Here is a 20,784-nt window from a genome sequence, read left to right as displayed (position 1 = left end):
ACAGGGGCCGACGTGACGTTTGCAGTGATGGTTGGCACAGGGGTGGCAGCAATGACGGGCGTCTGGGAGACCGTGGGGGGGACGCTCTGGAAGGGGGTTGCCGGGGAGACAGAGGACACGGCCGCCACTTGCTGCGTACCTTGAGGACAAAGGGAAGGAGGCTGAACTGACCCGGCTCTACCAGCGATGCTTCTGGACGCTGCCGGGACCATCCCCTCCAGCCAGGGCCCGCCGGGTGCCAGCAGAGCCCCTCCTGCCAAGACCCTGGCCCTCATCGTGGCTGCCTCCATGGTCCAAATGAGCGAGCCAGGACAAGGTGCACAGCCCGGTAAGGAAGAGCCAGGGGGTTGACTCGGGTTCCACAGGTAACCAGCCTCAGCCCCGTCTGTAAGTGTGAAACACCCTGGCCTCTCTGGAGGGCTGGGCTGCCCAGGAAGCTCACCATCAGGGTGCACCTCTGCTCCAGGTGCCCGGGTCAGGTAAGGTCACCCCCTGTGCTGACCCTAATCCCCACCGCTCCCTGACAGGCCACAGAGAACACAAAGTGTGCTGAAGAGGCAAAGTCCTCGGAGGGGACAAAGGGACAGCATGGCTTCCAGAAGAGGTGTCCTCAGAGCTGGGGGGTGAGGCGGGTGGGAGAGGAGCAGCGCGGGGACACAGCAGGAACGCGGTCCCTGCCCGGAGCGAGGCCCCAAGGCAGGCGGCAGCAAGGTCACCGGGCCTGCAGGCCACACACAGCAGAGGCCCGGTTCCCGGAGCTCCGATCATCACTGACCCAACCTTGCAGATTGGGTCAGGAAAACTGAGCCCAGAGGGGCGGAGGGACCCTCAGAAGATACGCTGTCATCGGCACCCTGCCCACCTGCCAGAGGTGGAGAGAAGGACTGCGCGTCCACCCCTTTACCTGCACTCTGGGTTCCCGAAGCTGGTTTCCGGCCTTTGCCCTTTGGAGCAGGGGGTAATAACTCAACTTCCTCCTGGGGCATCTGGGCCACTTTCTGCAGAAAAATTTTCTCTAAGGCTTGGGCCATGAGCACTATGTCATCTGTGGGCTGAAGACACAGGAGAGGCAAGGTTACCTGCTGGAAAGGAGCCGTCTGTCTGCAGCAGACAAACACATGGTGGTTGCTCAAGAAAAACATTTATTTAGCAAGCTGTGAAGGGATGTGGCGGGGCAGGAGGGAGGCAAAAAGAATATATTTTAACGCGGAAACTCTTGGAAGAATTCAAAAAACACAAAGGATAAAAACCACCCTTTATCCCATCCCACGGAGGAAAACAGGTCCAAGCGTGTGGACGTTTTAAAGCGTCTGGTATGTATCGACGCCCTCCGAAAAGGCTGTTCTAATGTTCCCTCCTTGGAGCAGGGGACGGGGCCGGGGCCGGGGCCGGGCGGGGCGGTCCACACACAAGGCAACCGCTCAAACACGTAGCCTGTGGGACCCACACAAGGGGATCGCGGCCAGACAAGGGCTGAGCGCGAGGCTGGGATGCACCCTGGGCCTGTCTGAGAGCTGCTGCAAAGCGCCCAGCCCAGCCCGGCGGGCACCGGGCCAACCCCAGGCTGGCCCTCCACCCCAGGCCTCCCCGGGCCAGGGGCAGCTCACAGGGGTGTGTAGGGCCCACGCCACACCATTTTCTTACCTTGTTATAAATATAACAATTTGTAAACATGGTGTTGAAGTCCTGCATACATTCACTCGCGCTCCAATAATAATTATTCTCCAGTCTCTTCTTAATAGTCCCCATATCCATTGGGTTTTTTATTATCTTATGGTAATCCTAAGAAAGAGATTTTCAGGGGTGTTACTGTTGGATTCAAATTCATGATGACTTTCGTGACTCCCAAGCACAGAGATTGTGCAGAGGGCAGTCTCCTCAGGGATCTGGGTACTGGGGCTGGACCCAAGTTTCTGTTCACCTGAGGGCAGGTGGGCGTCAGGTCTCGGGTGAGCGCTCGGCCAGCATAATCCCTGCCAAGCCCCTGGCCTAAGCAGGGTTCTGTGTGGACGCACAGACCCGCAGGGCTGGGGCAGAGCCCAGAGCTGTTCTAGGCTCTGGAGGTGGGGCTGAGACCCCTCCCCAGATTCCAAACTTCGCTTGGGGGCCCGCAGTGCCCAGAAGCCAAGCTGGCCCAGGACCCAGGCCGCCAAGTGCTAGTCCAGGGCTTCCCCTCGCAGGACTCAGGGGCTCTCTATTCGGGTCCAAAAGAGAAAGCCGTCAGATGGTCAGGTCGGCACCGGGCATGCAGCTGAGGCACTATCCCTGGGAAAGTGGGCCGCACCCCTCTCGAGCACAGGGTTTCAGGTGTGCACGTGTCATTCCGCAGGACAGTGCCAGGCACGGGATGAAGACACAGGTGAGCCTCTAGGCCTGAGCCCCATCGCCGGCTCCCCGTTCATCCCCCCACAGGCCAAGGGTTCTCCCCGCTTCCTGCACCTGGGCAGCCGCCCTCCGTTCCCCCACTCGCCTAAGTATCCCCTCTGCTCCTTGGTCATTGTGGGTCCTGAGCTGTGCCTGGCTTAGCAGGACCAGCCGCCTCCAGGCACCATCTCTGCCAAGGCCAGGGGGGCCGTCCTCCCAGGAGTCGGGGCCACGGAGGGGCAGGGCTGGCGGGTAGGGGGCCACTCACGGGCAGGTTCAGCTTGATGGCGTCCACGGGCTGGTAGAAGGGCCAAGCGAACTGGTGTTTCCAGAGCGTCTTCACCACCACGTTCTGCATGTACTGTAGCTGGTTGGTCTTGCGGCCGGGCTTGGCGGGGCTGGAGACCTCCGGCGGGGGCGGGTTCACGGGGCCCGGGACCGCCGGGATCCCCGCAGGGGCGACCGTCGTCGTGGTGGACATCCTCCGGCTGCTCGCTCACTGGCCGTCACGGCAGCAGCTCGGCGAGGCCCTGGCTTCCTCTGTGCTCCCCGCCGAGGTGCGACATCCCATGTCTGGGCCCAGTCAGGCAGCACCTGCGGGGGAGGAGGGACGGCAGGGAACGGCCGGTCACCGCAGGCCCCGCCGCCTCATCTGGGTCCCCGAGCACAGCCGTGCGGTCATGTGAGGCCACGTCGGCGCACTCCCCCCGGTCAGGCCAACCCTCACCTGTCAGAGAACCACTCTCCCACTGCTGCCCTCAGGCTGGGGCAGGGAGAGGCACAGGTGACGGGACAGAATGCCAGCAGGTGCCACCTGGGCAGGCGGGGAGGCGGCCGTCCAGGTGGGGGCCACTGTCGGCTCACCGCCCACCAGCCGCCCGCTGCTCTTGACTGTGGCAACACTTTAGGGGATGATCCGCACGTGGAGAGCTACGATGTGGACCGGCACGACGTGCGTGGAACTACGCGTGGCACACGGAGCCAGGGCCCTCTGAGTGAGGCCACCGATGGAGGTTCTAACGTGACCGTGAGAACGGGCTCTGGTTTGTGATGGTGGCTGGGCCGTGGACACGGCCGGCCCTCGGCCAAACGGGGTGGGGTGGAGGGGGAAGGCGATGGGAGCCTGCAGCCTCAGCGAGTGAGGGGCTGTAGGACCACACCCCGACTCTTGGAATGTTGTGCAGGAAAGGGTGAAGGGGCTGCCCCCAATATCAAAACCCCACCACGTCTTGGAAGGAAGTCGGTGGCCCCAATGTCACTTGCGGACGCAAAACGCGCTGGGGGCTGCATACGCAATCTGGACCCGGGCGGCATCATGCACGCTGCTACCCCGTAGGTGTTTATGTGCACCTGTCACGGGATTGAGCCGGGTGGGGCTGGGTGGCGGGGCCCGCCTGGGGGCCAGCCTTCGGGGAGGACAGAGCAGCGTGTGTCGGCCGCTGGAAACATGCTCTCTACGACGTGCGAAAGCAGATCGTTAAAACTTGGGAGAGTTCTCGAGCTGGCTGACGGACGTCCTGCCGGAAGCCTGCTCTGCCACGTGGGCCTGTTTACACCACGGTCATCAGTGCGAGGTACAGACCAGGGCCCCCCCATGCTGGCTTGTTAAACCCCAGCCAGTGCCTCCTCAGCGCCCCCCGACCAAGAGGGAAGAGGACTCAAAACAGACGCCGCGCACACCTGGCCACCGAGCAAACCTGCCCCGCTTGCCCGCCCTTCCTCGGAGGAGCGCTCTGGAGCACCCCTAGGGGCCCCCCCGCCCGCCATCCTGGGGGCCTGCAGCTCCTCTCCTCCACACTCTCCCCGGGCAAGCGGGCGCCTCTCATGCGCCCCCATCTCGCCAACCCGGGGCAGCGCCCTGGCCCCCAGGGCAGCTCCGTACAGAGGGCGGCTGTGCCCGCCAGGCTGGCGGCGCTGAGGCTGCAACACACCACCCGACGGAAAGGCGCCTGAGTGCTCACCCTGGAGCCCCACCCCCAGCAGGTCTGACCCCTTCTGGCCCAGCACCACCACCTCCTGCTGGGGTCTCTGCGAACCTCCCACGGGCCTGCCCTCCCCTCTCCCCTCGATGGCCTTGCCCTACACGGGGCTCCTGTCCAAACCAGCACTGCCTGTCCCGCTCTGGCCAGTGACTCGTCTCCCTGTCCTGGCTGCTGTGGCTACGCAGGCCCGCACCCTCCCTCTCCTCCTCTGGCTCCTCTGCCCCAATGCCACCACCCGCCAGGACCTCCCGGACCCTCCCGGACCCCGGGCAGTTCAGGGGTGCAGAGCAGATGCCGGGGCCAGGCTCCTGTTCGCAATCCCAGTTCTGCCCTTCGCCAGCCATGGGATCTGGTCCCCCTGTGTCCCCACAGGGCTCTGTGAGACTAAAGGGATCCAACACAGAGCGCTCAGGTCGGGACGGCTGAGGCGGCTCCCTACGTGGGGGGACCCGGGATCCGTGAAGGAAGGATGCACCCTGTTCCTGCCACCCCCCACCCTGGGCCTAGATGCCAGCCCGGTGCACTGCGGGCCGCCAGATGTGGGGCGGGTGGGCAGATGCCCAGTACCCAGCGCTGCTGCTGCACGGTCCAGGGGGCAGAAAATGGGCAGGACACAGCACACCGGCCTCCTCCGAGAACAAGGACAGACGGACACAGCTCTCTGCAGGGATGTGCTGGGGCTGCCATCAGGACCCTCGGCCTGGCCTCTGCCCTGCCTCCCTCTTCTGACCAATCACCAAATACCCCACACCCACGGCTGAGCAGGAAGCCGGCCCCCACAGCAAACACAGGACACAACCCCATCGTGGGGTGAGCACCCACTGGCTGCAAGGCAGAGCCGGGGTGGGGTGGGGTGGGTCCCAGACTGCATGGCTAAGCTCTGAGCCCAGGGCCTGGCCCGGCACACGCTCACCGAATGCCAGCGTTCACCCCAGGCCACAGGGAGTCCCAAGGTGTGGAAACACTTGGGACCCCAGCAGGGTCTGTGAGGTCTAGAGGCGACACATGCAAAAGGTGCTGGATGCCCCACGGCCTGGGGGACGGCACGTGACAATGGGACCTCCCCCTCTCTGCAAACAGGAATGTTGCCCCCAGCACCTCCACTGGAACGAGGCGGGGGGGCCCCCATGCACTCAAAGCCCTGCAGGAACATGCAGATGACCGCAGGGGTCACAGTGTCCCCCGTCAGGCGGTGCCACACAGCACCCCCACGGCGGAGGCAGGCGCCTGGCTTGCCCTCTGTCCCCGGCAGCCTGGGCACCAGCTCAACAGGGAGGAAGGAAGGAAGGGCAGCTAGAGCGTGAGAGGTTGGGGGGCACCCCCCTCCCCAAGCCCCTTCCATCCCAGGAGCCAGGATCCATCTCCTGGGAAGGGCTGCGTGGCTGGGGAGGAGATTGGCAAGGGACAGCCGGGGCGCTCGGGCATGACCCTCTCTGGTGGGACATACACTCGCACAGGTCACCCCGTGCTGTGCCCTCTGGGATGGCGGGCGGAGTAAAGGGGCCCCGCAGCTCCCTCCTGGGGCACAGCCTTCACTCCTTCACACGGAGCCCAGACCTCAGGGCCGGCACGTCCGGGGCGAGCGGAGCTGCAGCGAGAGCCTGGCCTTGCCTCTTCCGCAATCCTGCAGACCCGACAGCGACCCCGAGGAAACCAGACCCCGGCTGAGCATGGACGGGAATGCAGAAGGCCCCACGCCACCTCGGGACGCTCCCACGAGGGGCAGGAAGATGATGGACGTCCCCAGCACTCAGGGCCTCACACCCACAGCATACGGGCCCCAAGGCTGCTTTCTCCCTTTCTGCCGGCGGTTCTGAACGGTGGATTTTTTTTTTCTTTTTAAGAACGTGTTACTTTTGCAAAAAGAAAGAAGTGTAAAGGGATTTCTCTTTTGGAAAAATGTACAAACATGGCCAAGCATGACACTGCCCCAGAGTCTGGGGACAGGCCAGGCAGCCCCGTGTGCTCCGTCCAGGGGAAATCCGGGAGCCGCGACGACCCCGAAGTCTTGGCTGGACCTCGGCAGGGCCACCGGCGGGAGGCGCAGTCGGCCACCCCCGTGTCGCCCGGAGGGCCGAGAAATCCCCCCAGCGCCCACCTGTCAGGGCAGCAGAGGGACGAGGATGGATGCCAAGGGTGCCGCCCAGCTCCCCGCCGCCAGCAGCTGTGCTGTCTGTCAGCCTCCCGGTCTGGGCGGGGGTCAGGGCCACATTCTGAGACCGGAAGGCACAGGCTGCTTCCAGAGAGAAGCTGGAACTTAAACAGTCTACCAGCTGACCCTCTCACAGGGCTCAGCCCTGAACCGCCATCAGTAACGGACAAGAGTTGTGGAGGGACATGGGGGTTTGAAGCAACAGGAAGGGGAGACTGCGGGGGAGTCCCCCACTACCCGCGCCCAGGGTCCCCCGGCCGCACAGGAACAGACTCTCACCGTGCTTCCTGGAGAAGCACCAAGAAATGCACTGGGTGGTCGGCCACGGCCAGGAGCCCTTCAAACCTCTGCTGAGGGTGAGACGTCACGTGGTGCTATGAGGTCAATGACCAGGCCCATCGCACAGATGACAGAGCTGAGGCCCCTCCATCCCCGGGCTACTTCCTGAGCCTGCCCACATGGAGATTCTGGGACATAAGCCCAGGACCCCGTGCCTCCCCGACCTGGCTCCTGGCATCACGGGTGACACAGGGTGAGAGGAGGAGCCGGGCAGCTAAGGAACAAGATGACCCCACTGCAACCAACGGCAAGGCCACCTGGCGAGCCCTGGGGGCAGGCACAGGCCAGCAGTGCCCCTCCAAGTCCCTGGCCTGATCCTAACTTCCGGCCAGAGATGCAAAGAGGGCCCCAGACACGAGGAGCACGCAGAAGGGCAGCGGGGAGCGCCCCCTTGGTGCTGCCACACCGGGGTCCAATGCCAGCTCCCCTCCTGGCTGAGCCCCAGCAGCATAGCCATCAGCTGTCTAGTGCCCCCAATGCAGCCCCACGGATGGAGGCACGGCTCCCCACCCACGAGGACGTGGGAGGCCAGGGACATCACGGAGAGTGGTTAGAGAGCTGGGTGACACTGGCCCCTCGGGTGGAAAAACGGAGGTGCCTGTGGTTCCCAAGCCACGCAGGGAGGGGCCACAGCAAAGGGACAGAGCCCGAGGGTCCCTGGATACCCACCTCTGCATGCCATGAAGACACCATGAGGTTACACTTGCGATGGACCCAGCCTATGCAATGGGATGGACCCGTTTAAAACACAAACGCAGCTTCCCACTTCTCCCAGCCGCCACGTCCCGGCGCACCAGGAGCAACCCGTCACCCTCCTCCCAACCCCACGTGGTCCTGGCAGGGAACCACAGGCCACCCAGCTGAGCCGCCCTGGCCGGAGCCGGCGAGCTGCGCAGGAGACGACGAAGGTGCAGACGGAGGCGGCCTGTCCATCGGAGAGCAAGGGAGCAAGCTGCTCCTCCCCACAGCTCCCCCCGGGCCGGTCCCCTCCCGGCGGGCGCTGGGCCCTCGCGGGAACGCAGGCCATGCCAGGCCCCACCCAGGAGAGAGGCCTGGTCACCCTGCCCAGCAGGCCTCACCAGCCGGGGACCCAAAGTTGCCATGGGGGCCGCCAGACCTCGTCCTCGAGGGAATCCCAGGGGGGTGCCCACGGGCCCCCAAATCAAGGGAAACAAGGCAGATTCAGAGTGGGGGGTGGGTACCAGAAGGGTCCGGCCCGTTCCCATGTTCCAAGCCATTGAGGCTGGGCGGAGACACCACGAGGGGCCACAGAAGGAGCAGACAGAAGGTCCGGCTGGGACCCCACCCCGGGTTCCCTGGTCAGCCCGTGGCACCTAGAGCTCACAGGTGGCGTGCCAGCTCAGGCTCTCACCACATTGTCGAGCTGCCCCCTGGGGGCGGGAGCAAAGCCCCCACAGACGCCCACCCTCCTGGGACAGCCCGTGAGCCCCGGGAACACCTGACATCCCCTCTCCAGCACTCAGACACGAGAAGGCATCGCCCACCAGGAACAGGGGGAGCAAACACCGCCCCCCGGCCTCGTGGGACAGGCCAGAGCCTGACAGCCGCTCTCCCCGAGCCAGGTGTGTCCTGAGTGAACCTTTCGGGTCTCAGAACCCAGCCAGTGCACCATTCCGTGGGGTGGGGGGAGGGGGTCTCCCAGAGACACCCCCAGCCCCCTGGGTCTGAGATAACATACCAAATCAGACACGACATTCTGCAGGGAAACATACAAATGTTCAGTCTACGAGTAAATAAGGACCACAGACAGCCTTGTATCAGCTGTCAAGGGTCAGCTTTCATTGCAAAAGAATCAGGAGAAAAGCTCACCCCTCCCCGTGTAGCGTCGGGCCCCCCAGGGGTGCCTGACTCACCTGATCCCTGAGTCACCCGACTCAGGAAGGCCGGTGGGTCTGAGCAGGGCGAGAGGGAAGGCGGGGCAGGCGAGGTGGTGGCTCCCGACCCCAGCGCCTGTGCCCTGGGCCAGTTTGTGAGAAGCACCTGCCGGGCAGTGAGGCAACGCCGTCTCTCGGACCATCTCTGGGATCCAACGTCAAGCTCTGGGGGTGACGGTGGTGCTGTGGCTTTTTATAACTCTTAAAGAGCCCTTGTCCTTTAGACGTGGGTACCAAACGTCTTACGAAGGAAATGTGCCTGGAGCTTGCTTCGTGAAAACGGGGAGGTGGGAAGGGGGCTGAAATGAGCGCGGGTCTGGAGGGGACAGGACGGAACAGGGGTGCTCGTGGCAGAAGCTGAGTACTCTGGGAGCCTTTGCTGTCTCTCGACTGGCCACACTGGAAAGCCCCTGCCCCACCACAAGAAGAGGGTGATACCCCCTTTCCCTGGGTGCTCAGGACCCTGCATTGCCCACCACCACGGCAACAGCGAGATTTGGGGGACATGACCCTACTCCTCGTGCCACACACCCCCCCCACCTGACAGGGCAAAGGACTACAGGTGAGGGGGTGGGGGGAGATGGACCCAGGCAGGATAACCCGGGACCGGGTGGGGCAGTGCAGGTGACAGAGCCCAGCGCCCTAAACCCAGACGTATAAAACCCGCAAGTTACCAAGTCTCCCCTTCACCACCCCCAAGCCCCCAGCGGGACGGGGGTGTCTCATCTCCTGCGGGCAAAGACGTGCAGCCCGATCTCACCGGCGTCACAGCCCACCGGGCCCGCTCCACACCGGCCGAGCTGGAAACCAGCCTTCTAGGAGGTGAGGTTCGGAAAGGAGCCTTGAGGATCCGCTGGCCCGGCCGGTGGTGCGCACTGCGCGGGGACACCCGGGCCGAGGGCAGGAACGGGGCCCCACCCCTCAGAGGGGAAACCGAGGCCCAGAGAATCTCCCCCACCCCCACCTCCCGGGGCTGCCCGACGGGGTGGGAGGCGGAACCACAAACGGGGCGAAGGTCAGAGTGAAAACAACCTTCCCTCGAAACCACCCAGAGAGGAAATGCTCAGACCACAAAAGCCCTTGAACAGCAAGAGAAAACCCAGAGACGGGGCTTCTGGTGGGATCCTGAGGAAGCGTCCAGAAAGCCAAACGGCTGGCCAGCGGCAGGCGGGGGACACAGGCCAGTCACCCCACCCTCCAGAGTCACACACTCGCCACTCCGTGAGGGACTCACGGGAGCTGGACACACCCGGCTGCAGACCAGGGCAGGCGGACCCGGAGGTCATGGCCATCTCCCCGCCCCTGGACTCATCCTCTGGGACCCATCTCATTCCTCCTTGGGGAACTGGAATCGGAAATAAAGTGCAGAGAAGCGGCCCCTGTAGGCTCGCTCAGCCCAGAGGGACACATCAGAAGAGCCTGGACACCAGGGCTATTCAGGGTCCTGGACAAACAAGGAGAGAGTGGGGACCTCTGTCCAGGTGCCACTGTGGGAAACACCCTGAAAACGCAGCAGCAGCAGCTCCGGCCCTCCCGCCATAGACAGGACCACAGCAGGCAGAGGAGGGCACTCCTGGGCAGCCTGGACCCCGACAGGTGTCGAGGGGATGCTAGATGGAGGATGCCGGACAGAAGGGCAGAAAGAGCCTCACTCACCGGCATCAGGGGAAGGGCCTCCAGCCACGGGGTGGGGATGAGGCCGGGGTCAGAGGAGGAAGCAGGTGGAGGGGGTCCTCGGGAGGCTCCTAGGTTGGAGGGCGTTGGGCCTGAAGGGGGAAGTCCTGAGCCACATTCAGGAAGGAGGGGAGGCTTATAGGGGGTGTTGACGTTCAGAGGGGTGATCAGAGGTAGAAAAAAGCCAGGGAGTGACTCCACCATCCTGGGGGGGGGGGGGCAGGGCCTGCGCTCCCTCCGCCTTCCCTCTCGCCCTGCTCAGACCCACCGGCCTTCCTTAGTCGGGTGACTCAGGGATCAGGTGAGTCAGGCACCCCTGGGGGGCCCGACGCTACACGGCCCCGACTCCCTGGGCCCCATCCTGGCGTCAGTGTGGGTCACGTGGGCTCCACTTTCCAGGTGGGGGGGCAGAGGCTCAGAGATCAAGGGGCACGAGGCCATCCAGTCAGAAGCAGAGCCAGGCTGTGAGCAACGCCGTCCCCCCAACCCCAAAGACTCCTCCACCTGACCTCCCTGGTGGCACGGTGGTTAAGAATCCGCCTGCCAATGCAGAGGACACGGGTTCGAGCCCTGGTCCGGGAAGATCCCACATGCCGCGGAGTAACTAAGCCTGTGCACCGCAACTACTGAAGCTCACGCTCTAGAGCCCGTGAGCCACAACTACTGAAGCCCGTGTGCCTAGAGCCCGAGCTCTGCAACAAGAGAAGCCACCGCAATGAGAAGCCCACGCACCACAACGAAGAGTAGCCCCCGCTCGCTGCAGCTAGAGAAGGCCACGCGCAGCAACGAAGACCCAATGCAGACAAAATTAAAATAAATAAGTAAATAAATTTATTAAAAAAAAAAAAAAGAATCCGCCTGCCAATGCAGAGGCCACGGGTTCGAGCCCTGGTCCGGGAAGATCCCACATGCCGCGGAGTAACTAAGCCTGTGCACCGCAACTACTGAAGCTCACGCTCTAGAGCCCGTGAGCCACAACTACTGAAGCCCGCGCGTGGCAACGAAGACCCAACGCAGCCAAAAATAAATAAATAAAACAAATAAATTCATTAAAAAAAAACACTGCCTCCCGGAGCTCCTGCAACAATCCCGCAGAGACGGGGGGCGGCGAGCTGCAGGAAGGGGCAAGGCCCGCCGCCCCAGCTCCTTTGCCCCCGGGCAGCCGGGCCTCAGGAAACAGGATCCGTGCGGGCAGGGTCGGCTTCAGTGACAGACGGAGCCCACTGCCTCCTCCCGTGGGGCCCCAGGGGACGTTAGGTGGGCGAGCGGGGGTCCTCCGCACACTGGGCCCTGCTGGCCACCACCCCCTGCCCACCCCCTGCCCGGGCAGGGAGCAGTGCTACCACGGCTGCCCCCGAAGGGGCTCTGCCTGGAGCGCCTTGGCCCCAACCAGGGCCCCAAGCCCACCGTTGGTCTGGATCACTTCTGCTCCCCACCGGCAAGGGACCCCATCGGTCCCACGGAACGTCTGCAGCACCCCGAGGCCTATGGGGTCTCCTGAGGCACCCTGCCTGACCCACTGAGGGGCCAGCAGCCATGGTCCCCCTTCCTGACGCCACCATGTCCTCTCGGCTCCGCACCCCCGGCACCCAAGCACCTAAGGCTCCTTCTCGATCCAGTTTTCCCTGATGCCCCACGTTTCTCCCCAGCCCGCCAGCCCCCCTCGGGGAAGTCAGCCTCTGAAGGTTTCCTTTCTGGCCAGAACGTCGGCGGCCTCACCGTGGACCCGAGATACCGGCTCTGGTGGGCGTCGCCAGCCCTGCTGAGGGGGGCTCACTGCTCACGGCGGGGGTCCGGCCAGCCGCCCCCACCCCACCTCTGTGAGGCTCTGTCTCCTCCCACCTTTCAACCAACCTACCCAAAAGAAAAACCAACTGAAAAACCACAAGACGCTGCTGTACCAGCGGTGTGTGATGTGTGTGTGTGTGTCGGGGTGGGGGGCGTGTAAAGCTCCATGGGGCTTCTGGGAGGGGGGTGAGGGACCCACCACTCGAAGGGGACACAGTGAGTGAGGACAGCGTGACTGGCACCACACTTTGTCTTGGAGAGGGAAAGGGGGGACCATCCTCTCTGCTAGGGGTCAGGCGGTCACATGCACTTACGGGGGGACCCGGCCCTGCGAGCACCAAGGCTCGGCATGCTGTCGTCACCCACGGGGGGTGTTCTGTGCCCGTCCCAACAGAACACCCCCCATTCAACGCCCCACGCGTATGCATTAGCAACCCCGAAAACCCTGAGCCAGGCACTGTATCCCAGACCAGACCGAGGAAATGGCTGTCCCCCCAGGTCCCTCTCAACCTGAGACCCCAGGGAGAAACCCTCAGAAGGAAGCTCTGACCCCATCACCCCACCTAACAGAGGGCACATGAGGCGGAGAGGGCCTGGGAGGCCACGGAGCCCAGAGGCACAGCGGCAGGCAAGCAGACTGGGAGCCCCCGACCACTGCCGGATCCTGATGTCGAGGGGCAGCCAGCCCTCCCCACCCGTCACCCTAGCTGCCCCTCGGGGTCAGCGGCAGGAAGGGCAGCCCGCCGGCGCCAGCCCAGAGCGGGGGCCGAGGATAGGATGGTGCAGCCTCGGTAAACCAGGGTCCGAGTTAGGCTCTCACCTCCCCGACCCTGCCCAACACAAACACATTCCCCGGGTGCCCACGCCTTTCCAGAACAGCAGGTGCTCCCACGGGAGGGCTGTCCGGAGCCTGGGAGCCCCGGAGAGGGACCGGCACCCATTCCGGCAACCAGCACCAGGCTTAGCTCAGGCTCCCAAAGGCTGGGCACCCTGGCCCGCCGTCGCTGGAACGTTTCCCACAGCCCGGGTGCTCGCAACTTAGCGCATCCTGCAGCCAGCCCCTCCCGGCCTGCGGGGCGTGGGGGGGGGGTCTGTCATCCCAGGGGACAGTCACACGGTCACTGGTGTCTCCCCACCCCAGACCTACGACAGCCTGGTGGCAGCTAAGACAACAGAGCACAGGGTGGGTGTGCGCCTTATCTGGGGTGCACAGCCAGCAGGGCCCCAGCTCTTAACAAGCAGCCTCCAGCACCAGGCTGGCACCACCACGGCTCTGCCCGACAGCGCAAGCGGGCTTGGAGCTGGGCAGCACCCCGTTCCTGCCCTTCCTTTCCCTTTGCTCCCAAGTTTCATCCCTGAGACACCGTCAGGCCAGGCTGCCCCCAAGCTCCGCCTCCTCCTGATAACGCGTCACGAGGGTCCCGCCACACGACGCACATTCGGCCTCACAGGAGGCGAGGCCGTTCCTGCCCCCGCGTACCGGGGACCTCGGCGGGGACCCCGGAGCCCCAGATCCTCACCATGGTTTGACACCTGTGACACAGGTACCCCCAGCCCCCCCGAACACCCTCCGGATCACACTCCTGAACATCACTGTGGAAACGCTGCCACACGGGTCACCGAGCCCAGCTTCCAGCACTGGCAGAAAAATCCCACTGGGGCACCTGAAGGCCCCCCACCCCGCATCCCAAGTGGCAGTTCCCAAGCAGCGGCGAAAGGACTCTCCCAGGCACCTCGTGACCTTCCGGTGCACTCTCCCAGCACTGCAGCAGGAAGGGAGGGGGGCTTCCCCCCAAGTGCACCTGCCGGTTCTAACTCGAGGTCATAAAGGCCCTAAAAAAGGAGTTAGGTCGAGAACTGATTCTCCTGTGGGATAGTTAAAACCTGGCAAAAGAAATTAACGCTCACCCACAGCACTGACACAGCAGAGCCTCGGGCCTCTGGACAGACACCCCCACACAGGTAACCGTCATCTCCGCTCCAGATCCAGAAAGCGACGCTTTGCCTTTAAGAGGCCCGTGCTTCTCAGAGGCAGGACCACAGGCACCCGGAGCAGGGGTGCAGGTGCCAAAGGGATTCACAATGGGCGGGGCGGGGTGGCTGAGGAGGTGCAACAAGCCACTCACCGCCCGGGCACCTACCAGCAGCCCCGAGCCAAGCACAATGGGCAGTGCGCGCTGCTCTGACACCTGCCGCAACCAGGGGGCAGAGCCTCGGGTGGGACGGCGGGCAGGCTCCCAAGCAGGGGCTCCCCCGACAAGTTCCCAGCAGGCAGGAATACGGCCAGCAGGACGCTGCTTTCTGCTACAATTCACTAAAGTCTCCTTCGGAAGCAAGGAATGCTGACTAGATACTGCCCTGCTAATGCAGGGTCTGTGGGCCCTGCCTGGGGGCTCTGTCGCTTTACAGCTAGACCATCACGTGGGGAGACGGGAAAGGCGGACCAGGCTACTCACTCACCCACCCACACGACCGCCCCGAAAATCCAGCGACCTGCAGAGAGGCTTGAAGCAAGCGGCCAGATGCAGCCGCTCGCTGGGGGGCGGTGGGCCCCCCCCCCCACTCCCGACCCGGCCCAGCTCCCCCTGGACCCACTGGATGAGAGCCGCTCTCCCGAGGAGAATAGGACCCACCAGCGGCGGACGGAGAGCCGCCGTCCGTCCAGGCAGACGCTGGAGCCGGCCCGCTGGTCCCGAAACAACCACTCGACTCGGGGCCGCGGCCAGCACTCCCCAGGGAAAGCTCTGCCGCCGAGAACCAGGAAATGGCCGTGCGCCTCGCCGCTTGCCCGGCGCAGGGCTCGGGCAGCTGGCAACTCGCCAGCCTGGAGGAAGAGGGCGCAGGAACAGCCGCCGGCTGCGGCGGGCGGTAGGCGGTTCGCTTTTTACCCCGCCACCCCCCCGCCCACTTTCACTTTCTGCCCGTGACCGCTCTGCTGGGCCAGGCAGGCAGGAGCAGAATATTTACAAATCCTCTCCCTTTATTCAGAGCTCACTTCCCAAACACGCGCGGGCTGTGGTGGAGAGAAAGCAATTACTCCACTTTCTAAAAACAAAACAGAAATTGACCTGGTGCTGCCCGTCCCTCCTCCCCGGACGTCCCCGTGGCAGGGCTGGGACTGGATCGAAGCTTCTGAGAAGCTGCTTGGGGCGGGATTCCAGAGTCCTGGGGCCCCCGAGGTTACCAGAAAGGTCAAAGGGAAATGGCCCACACCGCCCGCCCCAGATGCCGTGTGCCCTATCTCTCCCGATCTGTAACCACCAGCACACATCAAGGCCTCAAGACAGAAAAGGGCAAACACAGAGCTTTATTTGCAAATGAGAGGCCGCACTCAGGGCTGCCAGAGGACGGAGGGAGGGATAGGGGAGGGAGAGAGAGGGAGGGAGGGAGGGAGGGAAGGAAGGAGGTCCCTAACTCCTGAAGACTCAGCCTTGCACGGGTTCAGGCCTTTTCTTGTTACCCTTGAAAGCCAACTACTCCCCCAGAAGACATGCCGCCCAGGCGACTTTGCGTAGATTTCAGGATCTCCCCAGGGCCACTCCATGGACCCAGGAAAAGAACCCCTATTTTAAAGAGTCAGGAAGAAGGCCTACAACAGCAGGATTAAAAAAGAAAAACAAACAAAAAAAACTTTCTTCTACGTCTTCACTTGGGGGGGGGGCACGAGGAGGAGGGGCCAGAGCGACTCCTTCATTTACTTGCCTTCCGCCCTCCAGCCAGTTTGCTCACTGATACCCAATGCCACCTCCCCATTAACTCTGCAGCCACAACCCAGGGAACACACGGGGGCAGCTCCAGTTATGCACTTTTGGGTAGAAAGCTTTCAGCCAAAATGAAGGATCATAGGATGGTCAGGGACTGGGCCCAATGGCGGGAACCCTCAGGATGGACCACGGGACCGCCCCACGTGGGTCTCCAGGCGGACCGGTTCCGTACCCCCACTTTCATCTTTCCAAAACTGCCCCCTGGCCCCGAGGGAAAGGAGGCGGCCCAAGACCTCCACCCCGGGCTGCCCCCGGATGAGCAACCGGTGGAGGAAGAGGACTCCCCCTGGCCCCAGCTTTATTCACGGGGAGCCCACGAGGACCGGGGGGCCGTGTGAGGTTTGGGGTGAGTACTTCTCCCCGATGAGCTTGTGCCGTGCTGTCAGGCCGCGGCCCACCCTGAGTGGGAAGGAGGGCACGCACCCCCGTTCCTCCCGCAACTCAACCTCGCCCGGATTAAGCGCTTTTCGGGCTGATTTCAAAACGGGAACTGGGTCTCCTCTTGGCCGCGCTGCAACGACCCAGCAACTCCAAAGGGCTCAAAGTCAGCTCGGTCCCGGCGCGGCCCTCCCGCGCGCCCTCCCGCGCAAGGAACGTGCGCCTCTGGGCGTATTTCCTGCTGTTTGGGGAGGCGCGCAAAAGGCGGGAGAGCGGCCAGCGCTCGCCCGCCGCTGCCGCCCGCACCGGAGGACCCCGGAGTCCGGGGGGGCCGCCCTCGAACCTCGGGCTCGCACGGTCTGGGCGGCGCGTACCTGCCGGGCGCCCATGTTTGTAAACAAACCGCGTGCCTAATTAGCTTGGCGGGGGCGCGCGCAGGAGGGTAGGGGCGGGGCGTCGGCGCGCGCGCAGGGGCGGCCCCGCCCGGGGAGGAGTCTCGCTCGGTCGCGCCCCTATCTACCTACCTCCCCCAACCCCCCACCTCCCGTTCCCACATCAGGCCAGGGCCTGGGCCCCCGAGTTCGCTGTCATGGGAGCGGGCGCCAAGTCCCAGTAGCTGGCGAGGAGCAGGGGATGTTCCCGACTCTTCCCGGAGACCTGGCCCCCCAGCCTCTTTTCCCATCTGCCCAGTGAGGGGCAGGAATGAGATCAAAGGTCCCTAGCCTGAGGTTCCAGCAGTGGGCCACAAAGGTAAAAACTGGGGACTCTGGTCCTTTTTCTGTATTTTTGAAAGGTTCAGCTCGTGGACACGTTTCAGATCTTATTTTCAGTGGCAGTTCCTCCTGTGTATACATTAAGTTTTTATCCAGCTGTTACTTAAGGTGAACGCACATTGTGTATATTAAAACCCCCATAAAAAGTCAAAAACAAAACAAGTTTTCCTTGGTACCCACTGAACCTGCCAACTACAAGGTCGAGTTTCCTCGTGTGGGCTGAACCCCTCCCAAGCCCCTGGGGTAACTGGGTTTATTTTAGGTTGCGCAAGAGGGCTACTACCGCAAACACACACGTCTTTATAACATTAAAGTGAATGACGACTCGGCTGAGCCCATGCAGCCCCACACCCACCCAGGACAGGCCTTCTGTGCCCGGCTTACAGGTGAGGCAACTCTGGGAGGTGGGTGAAGTGGCCCTGGGTCACAGAGAGCTGAGATGCCAAAGCCTTGCGTCCTGGGAAACACAACTTGTAGGAGAGGCCAAAACCTCCCCCCACCCTCCCCACTGTCCCTTTCCTGGGAGCACAGGACTTCCTACAGCCCCGGATGCCAGACTCTGGCTGGGGAAGACCTTTGCCTTTTTAGTTTACAAAGTGGGAGAAAGTCGAAAGAGGGAAGCGTGGACGGCGAGGACCTGCAGGTTGACTCCTTCGGAACCATCATCCTGGTTGCATCCCTCCCGAAGCCCGAGTTTGGTACTCCAGTTTACAGACTTCTGTTTTAGTCACCTCCAAGGCTACATCCCCTTCCTTCCACCTGGGTCTCATTCTCTTGGACATTCTGGGGTCTCTGGCCATCAGCATGTTCCACCTCACTGCTAGAAACGATCCCACCTCTCTCCTCACGAGGCCGAAACAGAGAGCCTCTCCACCCGGTCTTACGTTGCAGGGCTTGGATGGAGCGCACACAGAGGCCACCCGAACCAGCCAGGCTGGCAAGGCTGCCAACCGAATGCCCAGGACACTGATGAGCCTCATCTGCCCTGCCACTGACCTGAGGAGTCCCTCCCAGGAGTAGAGCAGGACCCTGGGCCACCCTGGGAGCCTGGCTCTGATGGAAGGACCTAGGTCTCTGCCTCTCCCTTCCCCGTGCCCACCGATGCTGCGTGCCCGCTCACGCATAGCCCAGGGAGCTCGGTGGAGTGATCTTCCCTGAGGCTGGAGAAATCTCTGGAGGCAGAATCTGTAGCAGAAATGTGACCGATACTCACATTTGAGCATCTCAGCCCCTGGGCTAACTACCCCACAAGCCTAGTGCAGGAGCCCCTCCCGGGGGCTTCTTGGGAAGCCCCAGGCTTCCCCAGGCTGCCTTGGGAAGGGATTTGGGTGGCCCTGACTGTCCCCCCACCACCACCACCAGCCACCGTCTTCTCCCTTTCCAGGCTCTTGTAGCTTCAGCGCCAGAGGTTGGGCCTCCGTGGACTGCTGTGTGCCTGGGGTACAGCCACTTAATCTCCCCAACCGGGGTTTCCTCATCTGTCAAAGGAGGATTAAAAATAGGACGTCATCCTGCAGCTGTGGGAGGGGAAAGACGATGCAGGCTGGGCCTCTGGCCCCTCTTGGTCGTGGCTCACCTCTCTGCCTTGGTCTCTTATTACTGGGCTGTTTATTGGCTGTCTCCACCCTCCAGCATGGCAGCTCCCTGAGAGCAGGGCTCTAGACCCCCAGGGCCTACAATAGGTCTGGCATGTCGTGGGTGCCCAATAAATATTTGCTGAGTGAATAAACTTTCTCTTCTGCACATCTGTCCCACTCTCCAGGCTCCATCTGCAAAACTTGGCGTAGCTAGACCATTACCAGCTAAGGCAGCTGCCCCGATCTCCCCCACTGGAGCCCTGCAGACATTAAAGCCATGGTCTTAAAGCTTGCAGTTGGCCTTAAACCCTTGCTCAGGCCAGCCCAGGGCCCGGCCCTCGGCTCCCCCCTGCTGCCTCCTGCGGTCTTCACCCACGACGCCCCTGGAGGCACAGAGCAGTTATGTTACTGCTTTGTAGTTAATACATGAGTCTCTTAAAAGTTTAGTTCTCGGGCTTCCCTGGTGGTGCAGTAGTTAGGAGTCCACCTGCCAACGCAGGGGACACAGGTTTGAGCCCTGGTCCGGGAAGACCGCACATGCCGCAGAGCAGCTAAGCCCGTGCGCCACAACTACCGAGCCCGTGCACCACAACTACTGAAGCCTGTGCGCCACAACTACTGAGTCTGCGATCCACAACTACTGAAGCCCGCACGCCTAGAGCCCGTGCTCCGCAACAAGAGAAGCCACTGCAGTGAGAAGCCCGCGCACCGCAACGAAGAGTAGCCCCCGCTCGCCACAACTAGAGAAAGCCCGCGCACAGCAACGAAGACCCAACACAGCCAAAAATAATAAATAATTAAAAAAAAAAAGTTTAGTGTGCATGAGTCCTTCCCCCAGAGGCTGATCAGCATTTGCAACAGCTAAAAAGGAATTTCTGTCTCCACCAAGCAAAGGCTGCACTATGGCTGATGGGGAGCAAAGGTTTCTACTTATATCGGTACAATCACATATTGACCATTTACTGTGAGCCGCGCACTGTGTCAAGCGTTCTACATACATAATTTCCCTGAATCACCAATTTTGTGAAGCAGGAATAATTCTGCCCACTTTTTATAGATGAGAACGAAGGCGCTGTGAGGTTAAATTACTAGCCTGAGCTGTGGTTTGAACCCAGGGGGCTGGGGTTCACATTTCACCTGCAAAATACATTCCAGGAGCTGCGTTGGGGTGGGAGAGATGAGGTGAGTGTTTGAGGCCGCGAACACCCAAGTACGTTAGTTGGTTCTCTTATAAAAGCATGGGGAGCCCCTGGGATGGGATGGAACTTGGAGTGAGCCATCTCACTTCCCTGTTTTTCCTGCTCCTAACTTGAAAGATCATTATTACAAACGTAATAATAAAGTCCTTAAAACCACAGTGTGGAAATGTCCTGGACATGACTTGGGGCTCAGGTGAACAGAGAGAGAGTGGGCTATGCCACAGAAAGACGGTCAGCAGGAGGCAGGGCGAGAAGACAGGTGGTGGCCCCCGGGGGTTTCAGTCTACCCGTCTGTGAAATAGGATAGTAAACACCTGGCTTGTAGGATTGTTGTGAGCGTAAATGCGGTAGACATTTTCATTCATAAGACGGCACGTGCATTTGTTCGTTCACTCCAAAGGTGCTGATGGAGGGAATGGTGCCCCACACTCCCGCTTCCCAGCTCTGCAGGTACAAGAGGGAGCAAGACAAAGCGCCAGCTGCCGCAGAGCTGACGTGCTCCCGGGGATGCACAGACTATCAGAAATAAGTAAAATTTGCAGTATGCCTGACTGTGCTCAGTGCTATGGAGAAAAATCAAGTCAGGAAGGGAGCTGGGGAGCTGGGCTAGTTGGCTCATGGCAGCTAAATATGGAAACTAGGATTGTGGGTGATTTTAGTTTATTTTTCTTCCTGATCATTGTTTTCCCATGACAAACAGATTGCTATGTAATGAAAAATGAGTTTTGTTTGAAGAGGCGATCATTGTGATACGATGGAGAGAGGGTTAGCCTCTCAAGTGCTTCGGTCCCCCGTCTCCTGGAATCCTCGCTCAAAGTTTAGGTGCCCCTGGAATCCCTGTGGCTCTGATGGCTTAAGAGATGATGTAACCAGCCCTTCTTGGCTTTGCACCCACAGGA

At 62.0% G+C, this 20,784-nt stretch overlaps 1 protein-coding gene and 1 long non-coding RNA gene across 2 annotated transcripts in view; one reads left to right on the top strand and one right to left on the bottom strand.

Annotated features, from left to right (window-relative positions):
* The window catches only part of BRD3 (bromodomain containing 3), a 30,353-nt gene extending 15,382 nt beyond the window's left edge, over positions 1-14,971 (bottom strand). Inside the window, exons 1-5 of the mRNA XM_024762235.1 lie at positions 14,828-14,971; positions 2,633-2,958; positions 1,645-1,782; positions 905-1,052; positions 3-139 (exon numbers count right to left, since the gene is read on the bottom strand). Of these exons, the coding sequence (XP_024618003.1) occupies positions 3-139; positions 905-1,052; positions 1,645-1,782; positions 2,633-2,845 (636 nt within the window). The 5' untranslated portion in view covers positions 2,846-2,958; positions 14,828-14,971. The remainder of the gene's footprint in view (positions 1-2; positions 140-904; positions 1,053-1,644; positions 1,783-2,632; positions 2,959-14,827) is intronic.
* Positions 14,972-17,342: 2,371 nt separating this feature from the next.
* LOC112411555 (uncharacterized) lies at positions 17,343-18,801 on the top strand. The gene is made up of 3 exons (XR_003005648.1): positions 17,343-17,495; positions 18,001-18,179; positions 18,494-18,801. It is a non-coding gene; the product is annotated as an uncharacterized LOC112411555 (long non-coding RNA).
* Positions 18,802-20,784: the final 1,983 nt, after the last annotated feature.

This window comes from Neophocaena asiaeorientalis, unplaced genomic scaffold, assembly GCF_003031525.2.
Source record: "Neophocaena asiaeorientalis asiaeorientalis breed wild unplaced genomic scaffold, Neophocaena_asiaeorientalis_V1.1 scaffold78, whole genome shotgun sequence".
In the NCBI taxonomy this organism is placed as follows: domain Eukaryota; kingdom Metazoa; phylum Chordata; class Mammalia; order Artiodactyla; family Phocoenidae; genus Neophocaena; species Neophocaena asiaeorientalis.
This window is presented reverse-complemented; position numbering and strand designations above follow the sequence as displayed.